We start from the raw sequence: 20360 nt of genomic DNA, 5'->3' as shown, positions 1-20360 counted from the left end.
TAAAGGCGAAACAGTAGTTATCAGTTTGACGAAAAAATTCGATAAACACGCGGAAATATCGCATACGGTTATCGAGGGAAAAAATTTCGACAAATATTGGTTTCGTTTCGCAGAAAGAATTGAGAGACGGATTTTCATAAAGCGTCATTGCGTAGTAATCATCATGAAGGAGAAATTTCAATGGCGTGTTCGATTCAAATATCGCGTCATAGTTATCGATAAAAAAATTTCCATAAATATTAATTTCGAAGTTTCGACATATTTCCCATTATTGTGAGCTTGGAACAAGCAAATAAAGTGAAAAATAAAACGAATCCGTCTTCGTCACACTTCCATCGTATTCTCGCTTTTAACTCTGTAATTAATTATTTATAACTTAACCGATATTTTTATATACGTATTCCTTTTTGACTTGGTAGAATCATCTTTTCAAAAATATCCCACTCGCGATATTTCGTGGATTATTGAATAACACTTCGATTCGTCAATTGAATTTAAATATAATTATTTATTTAAGGCAATAACTCTTCGTGAAAAATTCGTCGAATGCTTTCTTCTGGACAATTTTTGCTCCATTTATCTATTCTTTTCGAATTAATTAATTCTTTTCGATCCGAATGAACTAAATTGTTCTCCAAAGCTCGAAAAATTGATTCAAATTGATCCAAATTGATCCTATATTGGACTAGAAATCCAAGAAATAATTTTTCTCGTAGCCTGAGCAATTTCCTAATATCACACGAGGCGTCTACGAATTCTTGTGCAGCAATATTTTCCAGATTCCTTCTCTTACCACTGTCCTTGAATCTTTAACACGCTTTTTCATATCCAAAAACGAAACATTTTTACAATTGATTAGATATCACGTGGCCACACTCGTATAGCAGTAACAAAAGAAAGAAAGAAAGCGACGAGAATCGCAGCTGGAATTTTCACGGATCATTTGGCTGATGGCATATTCGACACTGGAATTCCCAGCATATTCGATAATGGTTCTCGCAAGCTTTGCAATCTCGTGAATCGGCGAAGGACAGCGCTGGCCGAGTGAAAGAAATGCGCGATTTGTTACGAGAAAAAGAAGAAAAGGGATCAAAACTTTTTATAATATTCAGCTGGTAGCCGGCAGGAGCAAAAAATATCAACGTATGACTTGTAAATTGAAGTAAAAATCTATTTTTTATCATTCCATGTCGTAAACGATTCAGACGAACGTTAGCTCAAGATTCTGTCAACACAATTATTAATATTAACTCAATATTAACAAAGATCACGCAAACTTCAAATGCAAATTTTAAGCGTTTATATATAATATCGAATATGGAAAGAGTTGTCCTTCCATCAATTCACGTTTGTTTATTATTCGAACGCGCATTTTGCTTTGTTTCTATTATTTACATTAATATTAATAACAATAATTGTGAAACATTTGACCAAATGTTCTCCTCGATCAATCTCCGTTTGTATTCAACGAGAATTTTCTTCATGATATATTATGAATATTCGTCGATGATAAAAATCAATTTTCGAATGGATTTATTGCAAATTTTTCGACGTAGCCTTTAAAGTCTTTTTTCTTTCGACATCGACACACCGCTTTCTCTGTAAATCCGCATCTTCGAGCAACCCTCACCCTCGCTTTCTCCATCCCGAAGAAGTGATAGCCCATCGAAAAATGGTGGAAAACGGCGGAGCGAAGGCTCGTTGACCTGCGAAACAAGTAGCGCGAGCGAGATTGGAAAAGTTAGGGTATCTCTTTCATAGGGGACGATTTAGTTTTGTTTCTCGCGAGAAACGTGGCGGTGTCGGCATCGCTTCGAGATAGGGTGAAACTCGTGTCTCGAGAAAAGGTTGGAATTATTCGGATGGAGGATGGAGAGAAGCAACACGTGGCGCTTGGAGCGCTTCTTTGGCTGTTCAACTGCGTGTAAGGTAAATTGAGTGGTTGGTTTTTTAGGATTTTTTTTTTTTTTAAGGATTTAAGAAAAAGGGGTAATAATAACAGTCTTATTATTATAATATATCACGAAGGATATATCAATTTTGCCAAGATTTAATTTTTATTTCTACGAGTGTAAAACCTGGAATATGAAATATATGGAATATATTTGTAAGTAATAATGCAATAATTTAAATGTTGATTTTCATCTAATTGAATCTGGCATGTATATATGATAGATAATTTTATATTGTAACAGAAAAGTTTAAATTTGGACGATTAAAAAAAAATGGAAAAACATGTAATGTCACAGAAGTGGTTGTTAAGAGGGAAACAATTCAATACTCGATTCTGCATATGCAGAAATATTGTTGGAAGCAATTGCGTGAAACGTGTATATCGCGAAACGAATTATCAGAAAATAATTGTCCGATCGGTTGATGGAAAAGTGGCGTGATTATTGTGAATAACAGTTGCGTTCGAAACCCTATGGTATTATTTTATCCATATGGATTTGCATATAAATATATATATATCGTTATTTGTTCCAAAGGAATTATTATGGAAGTCACGGGGATGTAATCAGTTCCAGGAACGTTAAATGGAACTCTGATCTGTTAATACCATTCGAAACTTTGAAACTGGAGCCTGTTATTATAAAATATTCACTACTTCAACCCGGAACCTGTTACAAGAACTCGATAATGCGAACGTTAATTTATCGCTCGAAACGAAACAATGGGAAACGCTTTAGCGTTATTTGCCTCCACACGGAGGGGCATACTCAACTATCGAGAAATCATTTAGCCGAGTGTTAAGCTGAAAATCCGAGGGAAGTGGGGAAATATTTGTAATTTCAATCGACAAAACTCCCATTAAAAGATTAAATTACCTCCTCGCGAATTTCTGCTGTTCCATCTTTCAACGTTTCCACCCCTCTTTCAATACGAAAAAAAAATTATTGTAATATATCAAGTTTTCGATATATTGTTTAAATATCTCTCAAATATTATTATTCCTCGTCCAAAAAACTTATAACTTTGCCCTTCTTCGCTATACATTTTCGTCATCAACACGTATTGTTTACTTTCCATAGTCTTCAACTATAGCAATTTTCTTTGTACCAGCACTGGTTTTCGCGCTCAACATTACTCGTTAGCATTTATACACAACTTTGCTCTTAGCATTATTTATATCTCAGCGTTGCCCATAGCACTTTGTCCACCGATACAGTTCCCGCTATATCGCCTATAGCTTCGTCCCCAATATTGCGAATAGCATTATCTATATAGCTTTGCTCTTACTCGTATCACTTTGTTCTTAGCATTGCCCGTAACTTCGTTTTCAGCGTTATTCGCAGCGCAGTTCTATTCTTAGCCGTCTGTCCACAGCTTTGTTCCCCGCGAACAAAAGATAGCGGTTGAATAGAAATGCGAAATTAAAATTTCGCGTCGTGTTCACAAACGATCATAATCGAATACTCTGAATCATCGTGCATACATTTCATCGGAAATCTTGCGAAAGAAGGAAATTCCGTTTTATACAGTATATGGAACGCTCTCCGCATAATTTCACCGTATATATTCCCGACATTCCACACCTTGTTAGCCCGAAACGCATATTTTTCACCGTCACACGCGCCACTGTTCGTCATCCCAAATGCACCGCGTAACGTAATAGTCGGTCGTTCCGCGTCTAATTAGGGAGAACGTTAGCCGTGCTTCGCTCCTTTCATTTCTCGTTCCATTCCATTCGAGCGTTCCACGAGTGGATTATTTGTCAAAATTTCCCTATTATAAAAGAATCGGATTGTTTAAAATCTGCTTAACTCTATCTTAAACCTCTTCTCGGTACGTTTATAATTTTTCCTCGAAATATCAAAATGGTAAAAAAGAATATTAATCCGAATTTCAACAATCTTGATATAGAAATATATCTCTATAATATTCTCTCGAAGAAAATTTAAATTCAATGGTATGTTACAGTACTCGAAACAGATTTAAAAAACTCGAAATGATATTTTAAGGAAAACGAAATACAATTATTACAAAAAAAAAGGAAGGAGAGATAATCTTTTCAACGGGAAAAATTTAATTACATTTCTCCATACATATCATCATCGATCCGGCAAAGACACAGAGGCGAAAGATGAAAGGGCACGTACCAGGGGCAGATAATAAAAGGAGTCGAGTGGTTTCTCGAACGTGGCTCGAATATCTACCCCTCTTCTCGTGGGACTAACTCGTGGAAAGTGACCAAACCGTAAATTCTTTTCACTTGCACTCCCCCCGCATTGATATTGATTTACGACGAGGTGGGAGGGCGGAGGGGGTGGCTCGATGGAATATTTGTAATTCGGTTAGCGCTTCATATACGATTTCGCGGCGACGTTGCCTCGTTCATTATTCGATGTATTGTCGAGAATGGAGGGATAAAGTTCAACCCCCTTTACCGAATAGGAAAAATTCATCGACATCCATTTCCTTGGACGTGGAAACAAGTTAAGAATAATGGAGGCTAATTTTTTCCTCCTCCAATTTTCTCGAAGCGCGAAAAGGAATTTCAAGATCTTCTTGAAATTAACGGGATTCCACAATCAAATATTTATCCATTGGAATATTGTGCACGCTTGATCGATTAATTATCTTAAATTTAATAATAATAGATGATCAATTATGAAGAAACAATTATTTAACGACAAAAGAGACTTTAATAACAGAATATTTAAAAAATTTCTATCTCGTTGTTCTTAATTTCTTTACTTAATCGTCAACCAGGGATTCGATTTACAAATATTGCAAAATTCTTTTTTAATAGCCCTCCAGAAATTTATTATCCCTGCATAGAGAATCAGAAATTCCAGCAACAATACCCGTAATATATCGTATCTCCTCGTAGAATTATAACTCACTCGTATTAATATTTTAATCTTTTAATTGAAAACTGTTCGAAAGTGCTTTCGTTATCCTCCTAATCAACATGCATTGAAAGAAAAAGGAAAAGAATGATACGAAAGAGAAAGAGAAAACAATCGGAATCCTCAGTTTTCGGCCACTTTCGATGACGGTCCATTTTTCGAATGGACAAACGTATCCCCAATTGCGGTGACTATGGCCGTAAAGGTGATTAGCAATGCTAATGCACTTTTCGCCTGATGAGGCAGGGTAAAATGCCTCTCCGGTCCGCCAACCTTCCACTCGGCCGCATTTCTCAGCCGAGGCTACTTTCGAGCCATAAGGCTACCCCTCTCTCTTTTTATCTCTCTCTCTCTCTCTCTCGGTCGGTTGGTTACCCAGGCCCGCCACCCGTAAATTTTCCCTCGACTATTGGCTTCCTATTACGATCCAACTCCCTATTTTCCAAGAAATTAGAATTCTCCCTACAGAGGAACTCGTCGTAAAACAGGCACCGGGCTAATACTAATTACGCGTGAACCTGAATTATTTTCGACCCGCCGAATCTCGTCGTAAATGCGCCCTGACGGGATATTTAGAATCCTCTATTTTGTCGCTATTGATTACTCGTTGCTTTTTTTTTGTCTGGAAGAGTTTAGTTGAAGGGTACGTTCGCTCTTGAAAGATCCTGAAGAGATGAGAAGGATTTTTGAGATGGAGTAATTGTGTAATTTGATCGCACACAGTTTACAGATTAAAGATTCACGATTGAAAGGTAGATGATTCTAAGTTTGGAGGAGTAATATGATTGCTCTTTGTTGAATTTGTTCCGATTTTGGGGAATTGCGAACATCGTTTGCTTTTAGAACATTGACGATGCTAATTTAATTTCTTAAGTTAATTTCTTAAGGGACTGATATGTGACTCGCATGATGCACGCAGGTTGTTCAACTCGTGACAGTTTATTACACATATATATATATATATATGTATGTATTTTAATTTACATATATGGTTAATTCTTACTTTGTGAAATGGAACCATTCGTGTTTGCATTTTTTAAATTTCAGATTCTAATCTCTTAATAAATGAGCTTGAGAGACCATAAGATTGATGAATACACTTCGTTTCTTTCAGCTTCAATAATTAAAAAACGGAATGACTCGTTTGGTGGAAAGAAAGAAAGAAAAAAGGAAAAGGAAAGAATTTTTCGACTACTTTCTTTAATTTCACGGATCATTTAAGGGGTTAAACGAAAGAAACTGTAATAACACGCCCCCTATCACGCTACTTACTTGTTTGTCGGTCCATGATCCGATTACGTAAACGCGAAGGAAAACTCACCCTTCTTGGGAGGCGAGTTACAATTTCCATTGAAAACGTTACGTTCTCCCCTCGCGAGACTTGTAAACCACTTAGGCGAGGATTCAAAGTAATTGACGAGGGGGGCGGTAATTTTGAACGAGGAAAGAAATTTCGAGGACGAGCACAGCCCCGGGATCATTTTTCCTTCGATCAAATAGCGATTTATGATCTCGAATTTAATAATATTAGCGAGTAACTCGAGTCGAGGGTTCATAATGCCGCGATTAATTAATTATGTGGCCATTGAGAAGATAAGATGGATTTTTGAATTTACGAGGAATGATAAACAATGATATTGTGATAATACATTTCTGATTAAAAGAGAAAATATTTATATATTTTGTACACGAATTACATTTTGTATCGTTTTCTGAATCTGATGTCCTCCGTGTCTGTATGAAGTAAAACAGTGCGCGATACTATAATACTTGTTATTTCGCAGGGCTGTAAAATATTGTTGCACAGACGTTATAAATCAAGAGAGCCAAGTTTATGAACCATTTCGAAACGTGGTTGCAAAGTTAGAGACACTATATAACGCTTATCAACATCTTAGAATATTGTTACATATCTTTGCCACGCGATACCGTGATATCCGACAATATTTCACCATCAACCATTAAATTTCCAAGAAAAGAGGGAAAAAGAGAAAGAGAGAAGGAAAACGCGATGTATTATTCAGAAAGCTGTTGACCTCGCTGATTTCAATGATTTTGATATTTATATATGTATCGAGAGACTGAAACGAACAATTATTTAACAATATTTTCCTCTTCTCATTTAATCAACCATTCTTCAATTCACCTAACCTAAAGAAGAATCTCCCTCGATCTCGATCTCTACGATCTCCAATAATTCCTCGAAAAAAATCTCACGTTGTCAGCAAAAGAAGAAGAAGAAGAACCAAAAAGAAATTTCACACGAATATCGGTGGCTAGACGCTATCATCGTCGAAATTTTCAACGCTCTCCGCACGGTTGGTTAATTTCCTTGCCCGCGTAATTAGCCCGCAGGAACGACAGATAATTAGCGACCTCGAGGCGATCGTGGAATCAGCCACGGAGAGGAGGAGGATAACTTTATTCGTACGAGATCCTGGCGGAGAATTTCCTGGCCGTGCTGCGTTGCGCAGGATAGGCGATGGAGGACGAAAGGCGGGAGGGGAGGGGCGAAGCCAGGACATTGTTAACAGCATTGCTGCCTAATTAACCGCAAACGCTTTCAGTGGGTTTCGCCTGGCCTATTGTTTACATGCGGGCACGCCGCCTCTATGATAGTCCTCGACGACCGTACCAGCTGAAATATTTCCATGGAGATTCTCCGGCCGCTTTGTGCGCGCCGCATGCGCCGCCCCCTATCTGGATCGGAACGCCGGAAGTAACGTCCACTCGTGGCGGTTATTCCATGCGATTTTCCATGCGACACGTGTACGCGTGTACGCTCTGGACGGATGGATATTTTCCAGAGAAATGGGAATCTTGGAAGATTGGAGGAGATTTTTTTTTTCTTTCCTTCCGTTTTTATTTTTTTCTTTGAGAGGTAATTGTTATTGAGAATTAGATGGAACGAATGGATGTTTGGTGGAAGGAGAGTGTAGGATTTTGTTTCAAGGAGAAATTTTATTATTGTATTATAAGGTTTACAAGTGTTGGACGATTGGGCTTTCGAAATTGTTTGAAATTTTTATTCGTGAAATGTATGTGTGTGGAGAATGTCGATTGGGATTGAAGAGATGTTACAGTTTATAAGAATCGAAAGTCAAAGTTTCAAGTAGATTTATATAAATAAAGTATTTCAAGGAAAGAAAGTGTAACGTTTTTAATTTTGCATCACAATTTTATTTTTACAGAAATATATTATGTTTTTTACACTGTAAAATAATAAACTGCATTAATCTCTTAAACAATTATGTCGAGAATTTTTATACATTATTTTCAATATAATAAGAATACGAGATTAATATAATGTAATAAACGATAAAAGGTTAATAATGTTGGAATATAATAATAAAATAATATTATGCACTTTCAGTAATGAACACTCGAAAGGTTAAATGATAAATTTAATTTTTAAATACGATATTTTACTACGAAAGTATAATAGAAAATATAATAGAAAAAATATTCAACGATGATACTTGAAAAGAATATTGTATATATAGAATTCTCGATTCAACACGAGATGAAATACAAAGTGACACCATTCTACAAATTGCAATCAAGCCGATACGTAGCACGGATCGCATTGTCATCAAAACAATCCAAATTATCCGACCCGTTTTGACATAGACGACCTGCCAAACAACGTTCCGCTATCCACCACGACAAATCGCAACGAAATAACAGATTAATTACCACCGATACCCAGTTGCTCTCGTATCGAAACAAAGTATCGTGGTCTGTCAGAAACACGGCCGCACACTGTTGGGTCAGCTTTCATTAATTTTAATTGATAGGAGGGAAGTCTGTCCGATGTATATAGAAGAAAAAGTTGGAGCTCACCTATAAAAGCTGAGGTTTCGTTTCGAATTAAGGTTTGAAAATCAAGAAAATTGTGGTCGATGGCAGTTTAATGTTTAATTACCATTGAATTGTGATTGAAAAATCATCAAACAAAAATCAGATGATGAATATTTTGTTATTTTTATTTTATAAGTAGTAGACAAAAGTAAAAAGGTATACGGATAAATAAATTGTTTTTTAATCTAAAATTATAGCGAATGAAATAATCAAACCAATCTTTTTTCTTTTCGAATTTCAGCAAATATATACCATTTTTCCCAAAGTAATTAAATAACAAAATTTAGAAGACATAAAGAAGTTTCAACAATTCAATTACATAATCCATTCCATTGACAAATGATTTATTGCTCTCGGATGCAGGTATTATCTCTCAAATACATTTCATCTCCATTATCCAAATCAGCTCCTCCAATATATATTCTTTCTTCAAAAGCTCGTACAACAAAATTTCAATTTTCAATCCAATAGGTAATCTAATTCCATTGACAAATGATTCGTTATTCTCAAGTGCGGTATATCATTCTAATTATCCCTCGAATACGTTTTATCTTATCGGACGATTATCCGAATTAATTCCCCCGAGAAATATTCTTTGAAAATCGGTCGGTTGGGCGCGTGATAAATAGAGCTTAAAAATGAAACTCCATCCAGCTAACAATTCGTATCACGCGAAGAATCCCCGCCCTGTACATAATGCGATCTTGTTATCGGCCCTTGCCCACTATTTTTAGCCCCGAGCACGGGCATGGAAAATCGGGCGCGATTCGGTCTGCTCACCGGATAAAGCGGTGGATGGATCCCGTATGGATCGGGGTCACGTTCTTTCTCGGTTCTCGGTTGAATTAAAAACTCGTTTCGCGGCTCGAAATTATGGGCCACGTGGCCCATCTGTCCACGATTGAATGCACGGAAAGAATATATCGAATATATACGGCATCCCCTTGCGGTGGAAATCAGGGGTTTCTCGCGTTTCGATCGCGAGAATTATAGGGTTAGGTGGAACCAGATGAAGGGGATACGTTGCATCGTTCGCGTTTCTGACACAAGTGCGAATAGTGGGTGGAGATACCGAGAATTTTAAGCAATTTCAATGTATTGTTTCTCGAATTGGAAAAATTTTTTCTAAGCTCACGTACTCATTTAATTATCAAGATTGATTTTTTAATTAGTAGGAGTTAGAGAATTTCACGATTTGTTTACTGATATTGATATTTAATTAAGTTTTTAATTCTTTTGATTACGTTATATGTATTCGTAAGTGAGTAAGTAAAGTCGTTCAATTCAGATGATAAGATTAGATACTGCTAGAATTTTGTTCATGCAAATGGAGTTTCACTGTGTACACTATTTCGTATTATGCTTATGCAACATGTTATATAGTGAATTTTAAATAAATTCGTGATAAATTAAATGAGACGATTATAGTTCCTAATAAAATAGAATTCGGAGATAATTCTTCAATGACTCAAACTAACTTAATTCTTCGCAATAATTTAAGCAAACACGTTCTCAGTTTCCCTATTCCTTATTTCTTTCACTCAAACAACTTCTCTAGGTCAAGCACATGTCATATATATTCATTTCTTGTTATCCTCAAACACTTTTCACTCAGATTGTTTTCGCAAAATCCTAACACTCGTACGACTTTGTACACACTTTGTACAAAAAAAAAAAACTAAAAAACTTGCTTGACCCGTGAGAAAAAAATAGCTCTTCGATCCTAATCCTAACGCTTCTTTGTCGTATCGCTTCATCCGTGAAAATAAAAAACAAAACAGGAAATATCAAAAACATCGGAACACAATTCGTGTTACTTACTCGCTCAAATGTTTCTCTGAGAGAGTTAAAAAGAAAAAAAAAATCATAAAAACCGAATGCATCGAATTCCATTGAAAGCCACGCAGATGCGAAGGTTAAACCCTAACAATAGCAATAGCAACATCGACGAAGTGGCCTGGAATGGGGGATTGCTTTGTCGTTGTTCTCGACGACGACGTGGTACACATGTAAATGGGTCAGAAACGTGCGCCGATGATTAAACGCCGATTGCTCTCGCACACTGTACCACTCTATCCGTCCTCTCTCCCTTTCACACCCCCCTCTTCCTCCTCCCATTCTGTGCATCTTTCGATATCAACGTTGAAAGCCATTATCGGATGCACGGATCGATATACATATATAAATGATTATAAATAACTCGAAATCGATGTGGGAAGAAAGAAAAAAGAAATTTCGGGAGAATCGATCTTCTCGTCATTAATTTATGCGCGTCATTAATTTATACGCATTTATGCACCGCGGGAGACGAAGAAACAGGGAAGACAGAAATCGGTCATTAATTATTCCTCAACTCGAAATATCTAAGGAAAGGAAATATATATGTTTTTAGAAAAAAAATTAGCATTTACATTCTTTAATCTTTTTAAAATTATAATATGTTTCGATTTGTAGAAATCTTATAATTTTTCTGATATTAATTATAGAATTTTATTATTAACGTAATATGTAGTGAGATTAATTTTTGTAATTGGATTGAATCGTTGTTAGATAAGAAGATAATAAGTACAAATGAAATATAAAATAAATTTTTACATCTTTAGATAATTAGAATTAGATGATAAAAAGAATAATGACTGTATATTATAAAGTATTTCAAAATGTTAATCGAATGCATCAAATTTATACTGATTTGCCACGAATATGAATCTTCGATGTGGATATTGCTCCACAATTGGCCATCATCGAAATTGTAGAATTTCATTAATTTGAGAAATGTATAATAGGATATATAATATATTATTTCATTTAGAGATTTCAATTCAGGATTATTAAATGCCTATATTATTAAACTATATCTCTCTAATAGAGAGATATACAAATAGAGAAAAATAACATGTCGTGCATAATTAAATGCTAAAATTTAAAATCTTATTCCATTTTAATATCGCAGTCACGAGGAAAAGTGTATTTCTTATTCATTGGAACAAAAAGAAACAACGTTTTACATATATATATTTATATATACTTATCAAACGCGATAAAAGATATTTTCTGCTTTTTCGTATGCCAGAGAATAACCCCTGATTCCCACGTATAAACGTATAGAATATGCTGTTGCACGAGAATATTCCCGCTTTAAGGGTCGTAATAATTCTGCTCCTCGTAATTCCCCAGGCTGAGACAAGACAAGGGCGGCGGTGCCTGGTGCCCGAAAAATATGGTCACGAAGGAAGGAAAGGAGTACCTCGAGGTGAATTTGCACAGCCCGCGTATACTGACATCGACCAGGACCCAGGGCAGATTCGGGAACGGGCACGGGGTCGAGTACACCGAAGAGTACTTCGTCGAATATTGGCGGCCGGGGTTCAACAAGTGGGTGCGATGGAGAAATCGACGTGGCATGGAGGTACGTATATATACACACACACATACATATACCTTCTGTTCGATGCCTATCGATTCCAAACCGATTACCTATTCTACTTTTTCCTCCTTTTCTTTCGACCTCGACCTTCTGACCTTTCGAATATCTTTTTTTTTGTCAAGAATATTCGAAACAGAAATACGAATGGAATTTTTTGTAAGATTTTTGTAAGAATAAGATTTGGATCTTTTCTTTCGACTGGAGTAATTTCTGAAGACGGAATTTTTTTTTATTTCAATTTCGATTTTGTGCTTCCTACTCTCTTGTCTGGAAGCGTGACCCCCAAGTATTTTAAATTATGAAAATTATTATTAAAATTTGAAAATGTAAATTTATTTGGTGCACGAGTTCGTTTATTTAAAAGATTCGAGCAAGTATAGGAGAAAAAGTTGTGATTGACCGAGCTCTATTGAATGGAGAGAAGAAAGGCGCGAGTGGTAATGGATCGTCTATAGTCAGACTACCGCTAATACGGACGTTATATATTCCTTCAACTTTTAATACATCGTGGAAGTTATTCTAAGGAAAAGAGAGAAAGAGAGAGAGAGAGAGAGAGAGAGAAAAAAAAATTATTCAGGTCAACTTTGAAACTATGGTCAAACTTTATAAGCACTATTACTTAAAATTTGTTTAATGCTTCTCGCCTAACTCTTTTAGAAGTGATTAAAGGCACTACGTGAGCGGTGGTTTTTCATAAGCTTTGCCAAGAAATCGTGTTAATCGTAAGTGTGTCAGAAAGTTATAACAAAATCATAGGAAAGTACTTACCACTTTTCCACATTCGCGGGAATCTATATATATATATATTGCTCGAAGATAGAAAAACTCGTCGTAGAAATTGCATTGTTGAAAGTTTCGAAAAAAAAAAAAAAAAAGAAAAGAAAACTCATTTTTTCACAAAATTCTTCGGGAAAAAAAGGAAAAAACTGAAAGCTAAAAACAAAATTTCATATCCTCGGAAATCTTCTTCCAAAAACTCGATAAACTTTTCCCACAACAAAACTTCAAAGAAGTTGTTTCCTTCGAAACTTCGTAAATTTCAAGAAAGCTCACAAACGAATAAATTTCCTCTTTTAAAAAATTCTATCCACCCCCTATGACCTCTCCCTCGTAGTCAAACTTTTTGGATTTTATACATCAACCTATATGCCTATAACTCGCTCATCGATGAAATCCTCCCCCTACCCCCTCGAAAATCACCTTAATCGCACAGTTTCCAACCACCGATCCCCCTCTTTTTTCCAACTCCATAGGAACATCGTGGCCGACAGATTTTTATACGAACGACCAATTATAAAGCAATTTCGCGGCGAGAGGCGGAATTAATGCGGTGCCACTCTTTATAATTGCCCTCGTCAAGGAAATCGGATTACAGTTTTAGCCTGCCTCCGGTGTGTGGAGGGAGAGGGGAAGGGACTGGGCGTGGGAACAAAAGAGGGCGCCGCCACGTAATTCTATTCTTTTGAAAGGGGAAGGGGGGAAAAAATCTGCGCGTATCACGCGGAAGCTACACGTTTCCCGATAGGCCCCCGGGGCCATTTTACAAACGATCGTCGATCGTCTCTTCCTCATCTCGCCCAGTGATGGCATCAAGTTCGTTGCACGCTTATGGATTTATATCGAATTAAAAGCGAAAGTTTCGAGTGATGGTTGAAAAATGAGTACGAGTACTCTTTTTGAAAATGGAATTTTTATACAAAACATTAAATGTAAATGGTATTCACAATATATCCAGTTTCATTATAAAATGTATACACTGTTTCTAATTGGAGATTAAAAAATATTAGTTTCCATTAGAAAGTTAAATATAAAATTATACGCAATGAAAATTACAATAATCACTTTCAAAGACAACAATCGACTTACTTTTAAATGAATGAAGAATTCCTAGCAACATTCTTGTCTTTTCAATCTAATTCCATTTTGAAATTCTCTTTTCTATTCGTAAAATTTATATAATTTGAAAATTTGAATGTACAAAAGTAGAAAATATCCTTTACTATACACGATACGGTATACACAAAATTTAATTTACATTTTGCTGGAAAACGGATCTCTATCTCTCAAAACTCGGACAACCGAGTACACGAATCTGGTCCATCGACTCGCGTCGCGCTCGATCCCATCGCTAGCTGTGCGGGCCGCGTATCTATAACGCGTATCTGTATCCCGGCCAGTGTAAGCGGCCGTTACAACGAGCGACGTGTTAATTAACGTCTCTTTAGCATGATAATCTGTACGCGATATCCATTAGCTCGTCAAAATACATCATGCCATGTAAAGCGATTTACCAGCGTCGATGAAATTACGAGGAACAGGCCTTCTCGTGCCGTCGCCTTAAATTACTATTATGCGCGCGTGCACACACGCCTATAACGGGTGCCTATATACCGATGGCAGAGGACTCGATCCCTTACGGGGCCAGTCACGATGATAACGGGAATCGAGTTTGTATCCCTCTCTGACTCGAGTTGGCAATTGTGCGCGTTAGAAAATGACTCGGGGGAGGGAACCGCTCGAATTATTATATCGTTCTCGAGTTTTCCTTTATGGATCTATTACACGAAAGGGTAGCTTCGCGATGTGGATATTGATCGATTTGAGAAGCGTTATTTTTTTATTTAGGAATAAAGGAAAAGAAAAGTATAAAATAATTTTTCAAAGTTTTTGTTCTATGAAAAATCGAAGAAGGTGGCGGATATTGATTTTCGATAAATGCGAAAAAAAAAAACTATGAAACGCAACGAGAAATAGGAAAATATTCTGTTGCATTTCTTGGAAAAGTTGACGATATTCACTTGGAATGTTAAAACGGTAGAACTCGTCACGATAATTTTACAAAAGAGAGAATTACGAAACTTACCCTTAATTTGTATTCGTATCGAAGAAAGTATATTTTCTCATGGAATTATCTAATATTTAAAAACAATCGATCCTTCGTGAGAGTAAATTAATATTAGAATTACGTGAAGAGACCTCTTTAAGATCTTCGAATGTTCGTTCTTCTTCAACATCGTCGAGATTCGAAAGCATGTTAATCGCTATTCACACGAAATTTCCATTTTCGGATTACCGCCGATATGGCTTTCTCATAACATGGAATTTCTTATAGAGAATATTATTCGAGTTCTCTCTTGTTAGTTTCATGACCACACCTCGTGGGTTAATTCCTCGATGCTCTCTCTCTCTCTAGATTTTCACTAAAATACTCGCCCTTGCTCGCGTTACACAGGAACATCATAGACGTGGCCCGCACACATTCTCCCTTAAGACTAAACGAATTCTCCGGAAACTAACTAAAGCTACAGCCGCTTCAGAAGGCTGAAAGATACTGCGAAATGAACTTGTTCTTACAAAACAACAACGCTTCAGAATTCCTTCCTCGGCCTTATTTAATAAAAAAATTTTACGACTTTACCGTATCGCTTTTCTTTACGATACTTTTATATTACAGCGTGCGGGAAAATTTTTGAAAGGAATTCCGTTCAAAAATTATTATTATTATTACTTCAACTTGTCGTGCGATCCAATCCTTTTTTATACGTTTAATAAGAAATAAAATAGATAGAAAATTCTTTACACGTGAAAATTAATTATTACATTGTCAATTTAAAGAAGGGAATACTTTAATGATGTTAAAACTATATAAAAATATTATTTATTCAACATTGATTATATAACACGAATATTAAAAATCACCTTACAATGCAACTTACTCCTGGCCAACCAGAAATTGAAATAATGGAAAATCTGTGGAAAGACAAGCATATCTCGTCCAGTATCGGGGACGAGGACGTATATCTCTTTTGTTCGCGGTCCAGTTTCATATCGGTAAATGGACTTTTAATGGATGCTGCAACGGTGAATCAATCGCATTTGTTCGGAACGGCCTTCTCATAATCGATCGTAACGAACATTTTTCCTTTCGATCCCTTTCCGCGCTTTCTTTCATCGCGCTTAAACGATCGCCCTGCTCTCGAGCACGAATCGACCATAAGTGAAAGGGGGGAGGGGAACATTGGCGGAAGTTTCTCGATAGTTTCGTCTCACTTCGATCGGCAAACGAACTCTGCTCTTCCCTTCACGCTCCGCCAACCCCCCCACATGTTAAACCTCGCCCCCGGAATATATCGGGGAAAATTCCATTCCCGGTATGCGTGCAACTTTCCACCGTGTTCCGTATTCTATATTTTCAATTTTCTTTCAACGAAATTTTGCAATTTTTGCGATACGCGTCCCTTATACACGATTCCATGCATTTTTACAATTATTTTTTACAATTATTTAAAAAAGGAACGATCGATTTTGTCGTATTATAATTTATGGAATTGATCTCCAATTTATTTTCCCTCAACTTGTGCTCTATTCTTCAAAATTAGATCTCAAGAAAAAGGTCGACATCTTCTTCTTTAAAGTTAACAACCGTTGGCAGAACAATATTAAAGAATCGACGTTTCCTTAGAATTTTCACATTAAACAATAATAATAATACATAAAAAAGAATTAGAATAGGAATCGTTCGGAATAAACGGATGCTCAACTTGGAAAATCTAAGGGAAACAACGCTTCTATATTAAAGGGAGCTTTTTCATAGAAACTTCTCGTCGGACCGTCGCGCAATTTAGCGATATTTCCTATCGAAAAGCGTCGCGAAAGTAAAACTCGCGCGTCTCGATATTCTCCTAGTGGCTTCCCCTTCCCTCCCTTCCTTCCATGTCAGCTGAAGCGCACGTAACGTGTCCTCCCATCCTCGCGCAGATCCGCTCAAAGTCCGCTTGAAAAAGGAAATAAAGATGGAGATGCGAAAGATGGGTGGAAGGGGAAGGGTCGAAGGGTGGTTTAAGATCGGAGTTGGAAGGATAAGCGCACGTTTACTCTCTTCAGCTTCAATCTGGCCGGCGCGGCGCTCTTCTTCGTGCGCTTCTTTCCCCCCCTTGTTGCAGTTTTGAATACGGACAGGAAGGAAGGACGAGAGAAGTGCCCCTCCCTCGGTTTGCCGTTGAAGTTCGGTTGGAAGGAAACGAGGAGAGGGTGGAAGGTGGAAAAAGCGAAACGATCGTGTTATCGCCCCGTGTTGTACGTGACCCGCGTCCTCCACGCGCCCTCCGCTCCCTCGAGAGGAAGGGCGAGTGAAAAGGGTAGTTTTCCGGTTCCGATCGAGCGAAGGAAAAATTTCCATGCCGTCACGATTTCCTTTCGTTCCCTCCCTTTTACCCGTGAAATATATTAAATAAGAGAAAAAGGGAGGGAGAAAGGTGGAACGGGTTGAGGAAACGGAGTCTGGAAGAGTTGGCTCTCCTTTCGAGAGATGCACGAACGGCGCTGGTTAAACTGGTATGGAAATAAGGGGACGGTGGAGCGAGCAGCGTTATTTTTCTTGGGAAAATAAATAAAAAAAAGGATACGCGAAAACAATTTCTCGTTCGTTCACGTGTTCGTTAAAGGTTTATCAAGTGACGCGAGAGAAGAGATCAAAGAGAGAGGGGATGCGAATCGTGAACGTTGTTTTAAGCGGAAGCGGGTTGTGGAAGATTGTTTCGGGTAAAAAGTAATCGTTATCGAAGAAGATTATGAGGATAAGGGAGTCTTTCTCTTTTCTAATTTTTACAATTTCATCCTTATTACTTATTCATTAAGTAAAATTTCATATAATAATGATCGTTAAGATGAACAGTTTGTATATGACAGTACGAGTGTAAAAATGATTCTCGATTCTCAATTGAGAAACACAACTTTTAGATAGAGGAGAGATTTCGTTATAAATAAAGAATTCGTTCAAAGAAAGGCGAAAAGAGAGTAAAGATTTAAATTTAAACGCGGGCCCTCCCGTAATGGCAAGTTTAAAGAGCGGAGCGGTTGCACGCTATTTGTTAAGATTGAGAGCGTACGATTGTTCGTGTAAAACCCGTATCTTGACCCAGATTTCTTACGTTTTATAAGAGCACCTTCTAATTTTCCCTTTCGTGCCCGTGCACCATAAACAGAGACACGAAAACGCATTATGGTCGGGGATGGAATTAAGCCGAAAAAGGAGTCTCTCCCTCTCCCTCTCATTTGAATTCACGGTGCAAAGGGCGGCCCGTGTGTATAGATGCATCCCGATGGAAACGCTGGAAATGAAATACGTTAGACTGGATCTATCCGCCCCTTCCTTTCGCGTTGGAGTGGTCGTTGCGAGTGCTTGTGATGGGACAATTGCCAACCGTCGGACGTGTTTCATTAACGTCCGCGTACCTCGGCCAACAACAGGAATCCCCTTGGCCGATCTCATTTCTGTTCAAACTTCTTCTACTTACTTACGTACGAGAATGAAATAATCCTTTGGGATCATTATATCGTACGAGTTGTAAAGTTGAAAGGAGGATGGAGAGTTTGCTTTAATTTTTAATAATTACCATCCCTTGAATCGAAATGGTAAATTGTCGTGAGAAATTTTTAAAATTGTACCAACTTGGTTTGTATTTTTTCGAAACGATGCGTATCCTCAATTTTTACGTATACTCAATGTTACGATAATTGGAACAACTTTATATAATTTCAATCGTCTTCTTTCGTTCTTCAATGCGGCCATTGGAAAAAGACATGAAGCATATCTTGGCCAGTTACGAGAATATTTTTAGTTTTCGGGAAAAATTGTGGGACGAAAGCTCAATGTTACGATAATTAAAACAACTCGTAACTCTATATAATTTCAATCGTCTGCTTCTTTCGTCCTCTAATGCAGCCATTGGAAAAAGACATGGAAACACATCTTGGCCAGTTACGAAAATATTTTTAGTTCGTTTACGGGAAAAATTGTGGGACGAAAGCTCAATTTTTACGTGTACTCAATGTTAGGATAATTAAAACAACTGGTAACTTTATATAATTTCAATCGTCTGTTTCTTTTGTCCTCCAATGCAGCCATTGGAAAAAGACATGGAAGCATATCTTTTGGACCAGTTACGAAAATATTTTTAGTTCGTTTTCGGGAAAAATTGTGGGACGAAAGCTCAATTTTTACGTGTACTCAATGTTACGATAATTGGAACAATTCGTAACTTTATATAATTTCAATCGTCTGCTTCTTTCGTCCTCCAATGCAGCCATTGCTGCATGCAAAAAAACATGGAAGCACATCTTGGCCAGTTACGAGAATATTTTTAGTTCGTTTTCAAGAAAAATTGTGGGACGAAAGCTCAATTTTTACGTGTACTCAATGTTACGATAATTAAAATAACTCGTAACTTTATATAATTTCAATCGTCTTCTTTCATCCTCCAATGCAGCCATTGGAAAAAAACATGGAAGCATATCTTGGTCAGAATATTTTTAGTTCGTTTTTGGGAAAAATTGTGGAACGAAAGCAGGATGGAAAGTGATCATGTTCAGGAGAAACAAGAACGTGTCCAGAAATATAATACTGGTCGCTTAGGTGGCGCAAATGGGTATTATCCGAAAGTAAAACGATTTATCAAAATATCAGGAATGGAGTTAATTGAATGCAGAGAGATAACGGTGGTAGTAAACTTCGTTATTCGTGGATTTAAATTTTAAACGCGTCGAGTAAATACGCGTAGAAAGCGAATAATTTTCGCGCGGTGGATTTATCGCGCGTGCAGCCGAGATTCGAGGCGGAAAGGAGGACGGTGGTACACGCGTGAAACAAGACACGGTTGCTCCCCGATGATAACATTCCCGCGAGGTGTGTCGCGATAAATCCGCAAATCAACACGTACCACTATTCTCGGCGAGGCGAACATGTATCCGTGAAATGGAGCCGTCCCGCAACCGCCTTTAACCGATTCTGAATCTCTGGCTTTTCCAATTCGACTCGGGATCGAAACGTAATCGAAACCGTTTAATGATGTCTCGTATTGATATCGAATTTGTCGATATTTAAATATTCAAATTTTCTATTCGGGGATGAAAAATTTTTAATGTTGATTACGTTTCACGTTGCAATTAGAACAAAGTGGAACGAAGATTTAAGAATCTTAAATTTATGTATGAATATTATTCGATTTCTAATTTGATATAATTCCAATCTTGTAATATAAATCTATAGCAAAAATATGTCAATAATAATAACAACGATCGAATTAAATTTGAAAATCTTTTTCAAAGGAATTCATAAAATGAATTCATAAAAAGTTTTTAATTTTATAAGTAGGTTAATTAGTGTTACAACTTTTCAAAAACAATTATAATGCAAAAAAAAAAAAAGAAAAAGAAAGAAA

General features: G+C 37.1%; 1 protein-coding gene across 3 annotated transcripts in view; it reads left to right on the top strand.

The window, feature by feature from the left end:
- Window positions 1–20360, top strand: part of LOC411213 (discoidin domain-containing receptor 2) — a 228311-nt gene that overhangs the window by 137959 nt on the left and 69992 nt on the right. For all 3 annotated transcript variants that reach the window (XM_026441769.1, XM_006565510.3, XM_394687.6), the window contains one exon: window positions 11892–12123. In XM_026441769.1, coding sequence (XP_026297554.1) covers window positions 11892–12123 — 232 coding nt within the window. The remainder of the gene's footprint in view (window positions 1–11891; window positions 12124–20360) is intronic.

Source organism: Apis mellifera, linkage group LG7 (assembly GCF_003254395.2).
Source record: "Apis mellifera strain DH4 linkage group LG7, Amel_HAv3.1, whole genome shotgun sequence".
In the NCBI taxonomy this organism is placed as follows: domain Eukaryota; kingdom Metazoa; phylum Arthropoda; class Insecta; order Hymenoptera; family Apidae; genus Apis; species Apis mellifera.
Note: the sequence above shows the minus strand (reverse complement) of the source record. Positions and strands in the feature narration are given on the sequence as shown.